The 2556-nt window shown below is 49.1% G+C and overlaps 1 protein-coding gene across 1 annotated transcript; it reads right to left on the reverse strand.

Annotated features, from left to right (window-relative positions):
* Positions 1 to 306: 306 nt before the first annotated feature.
* Positions 307 to 2556, reverse strand: LACBIDRAFT_302393 (glycoside hydrolase family 79 protein; the record flags this gene model as incomplete). The annotated part of the gene is made up of 11 exons (XM_001890909.1): positions 307 to 895; positions 952 to 1068; positions 1130 to 1196; positions 1254 to 1319; positions 1376 to 1457; positions 1508 to 1599; positions 1654 to 1720; positions 1779 to 1864; positions 1917 to 2152; positions 2208 to 2225; positions 2282 to 2556. The coding sequence occupies 11 exons, from the start codon at positions 2554 to 2556 to the stop codon at positions 307 to 309; spliced, it is 1695 nt and encodes a 564-aa protein (XP_001890944.1).

Below are 2556 nucleotides of genomic sequence, written 5' to 3' on the forward strand. Positions count from 1 at the left end.
TGTTGGCAAAAAATCTCATACATGCCTATGCGGTTCATCCTGATCAGAACTCTGATACCTTGATCGCTAACTGTCGACTCCCGAGGAGTGTGAAGAAAAAATATCAGAGACAGAGAGCGCGAGGGAGCATAACTTTTCGTGAACACCTTCAATGTAAAAAAACGAAGCGAAGTTCGCAAGGATTTATTATTAAACTTTAAAACGAATCGTTAATCGTAAAAAAACGTGGAAAGTAATGCGAGCGTAAACGAGAATGCGTGATGTACAGATTCAATGTTGTTAAAACCCAAGGGAAAGATCAATTTTTTACAAAAGAGACAATGCAGCGCCAACGAACGCAACCCAAGCACCTCCAGCAGCGAATGTAGCGGTCCTTCCAGCACTGCTAGCTTTGGTTGGCGATGAGCCTGAAGCAGTTCCAACAGGAGTTCCGGCAACAGTCCCGTTGACACCCGCGAGGTAAACGAGAACAGCCTCATAGGCTCCAACGGCAACACTTCCATCGGCGAGGGGCTTCTCGATGGTAAGGGTTCCTGATCCAGTACCATCGGCCCAGCTCTGGCCTGCGTAGGTGACGGTCTTGGAATCGGTGGCGTTACGGGTAGGAGCGTGGAGGCGCTTGACACCGGTTGGAGAGAGGGACGAAAGATCAACACTTAGGTCGTTCTTGGCACCGAGGTTGAGGATGACTGCGCGGGCGGGAGCGCCAGTGCGAGCAGAGGAATCCCAGATGGCGTATATGGCCAGAGTCGGTTGGGATGCTACGGGGAAGGATACAAGGCGGGAAGTCTTCGCATTGCCCATAGCGTCAGCGACGAGCAGGAGACCGTGGAACGAAGGGTTGGCTTGAGATGGGCCGTTGCGAGCAGTGGTGGACGGGTAGAAGAAGTCGTACCTAAAGGCGAATCGTCAGAAATTCTCGCCAATTTAGAATTGAGATTGGAGACATACCAACTGTATCCGGGAGTGTTGATTTGGTTGCTAGATTGCGAGATCAAAGTAGCACCTTGATGGGTATAAATTCTGGTAACGTTGATGGACGCAGCATAGAGGTAGGTATCAGCCATCCTAAGAGAGAATAACATGTCAATAAAAGGTCAACCCGATGCCACATTTCCATAAGACATACCAAAGCGCTTGACCGTAAGTGTTGGAAACATTCTGGAGTCCAGAACAAGCGATAGAGCTAGACTCGCCTGCAAAGTTGTCACATGAGACTCTAATGGCGGGTAAACGGTGTGAGATCTACACACCAACTAGGAAATCCATGCCAACGGCCTTCGATGCGGCAATCTCGCCCTTGTAGCTATTAATGAAATCTAGGGAGTAAAGAGGTGAGAAACTGAAGGCAGAGAAAAGACGACACAAAACTCACCAGTAATCTGCGTATGATTGACGAGGTGGTCGTAGGAAGCCTGGGCAACGTGCTCTGGCGAGCAGCTGTCATATGGGTACCACTACTGGCACTTTAGTGGCGAAAATTTGTGAGAAGTGTCAGAATATTCACATGATCACTGTAGATTTTGACGGTAGATGCGTTGTTGATGCCGAGGGCGATAGTGTTCGCGGTGGTGAAGTTTGTGGTATCAGGATGAGTCGCTGATTAGTATAGGGTCAGAATAAACTGACTAGTGAAAGTTTAAATATGCGTACCGTAGCCACCGGGCCAGAAAAAGTTTTTGGGGAGGTTCAAGTCGGAGGTCAAATTGTGAGACCATTCCTGAAGTTAAAGCGTTGTTGATTGTAAACGTTGAAGACGAGTTCAGGTCAAAACGTACGACGAACTGTGCAGCGTACGCTTCCGGGCTCCATGTAGATGCATTCCTGTAGGTCTGGCGACCGTAGAAGTCGGGTTCGTTTCCAACTACGAAAAAGTATCATGAGTATATGTTTGAAGGATGTTGAGAACAACATACTTTCTACTGCGTCCAATTTGCTCCCAAGGATTTGTTGTGCGGCAGCGACCTGAGCCTTCGACAACTCATACGACGCATTGCGCAGGTTGATATCCATGGTAATTTTGGTCGAATCAGGCAACAAGTTGAGGGAGTCGAAGTAAGACGGCCCGTATCTTGTTTGCCAGACAGCGGCAGAGGGACTCAGAACCAACTGCTGATCACCGACAAGAGTTGGATCGTAGATGGAGGAGTCGCTGGGAATATCGTAAATTATAATGTAGCCGTTCAGCGGGGTGCATTATAACTCACACTGTGTTTCCTCCGGGCCTACGAGGAAATACATTGATGAATGTCAGAGAAGATTCAACAGTAGTCCGACGCACCTAACACCAATTCCACCAGTCTTCGACGCAAGGGTGTTGAACAAGCTCAAACCAAGCTTGTTGGGTGTCGTCTTGTTTCCGAGGAACTCGTTCAGGAAGGCAGGCTCTATCGAGAATGAGATGAGGTAAGGGTCGAGAAGTTGGGAGACATTGGCTGGCGGAGAGGCGGGGATGCCGACACTAATGGGTGCGGGAGAGGACGCCCGAGAGAGAAGCGAGGGACTCGCAGAAGCGACGGTGAACAGGATAGTCGTGATTCCAATTTGGTGAAGCAT

The sequence above is a fragment of the Laccaria bicolor genome, genomic scaffold, assembly GCF_000143565.1.
Source record: "Laccaria bicolor S238N-H82 LACBIscaffold_219 genomic scaffold, whole genome shotgun sequence".
NCBI lineage: Eukaryota > Fungi > Basidiomycota > Agaricomycetes > Agaricales > Hydnangiaceae > Laccaria > Laccaria bicolor.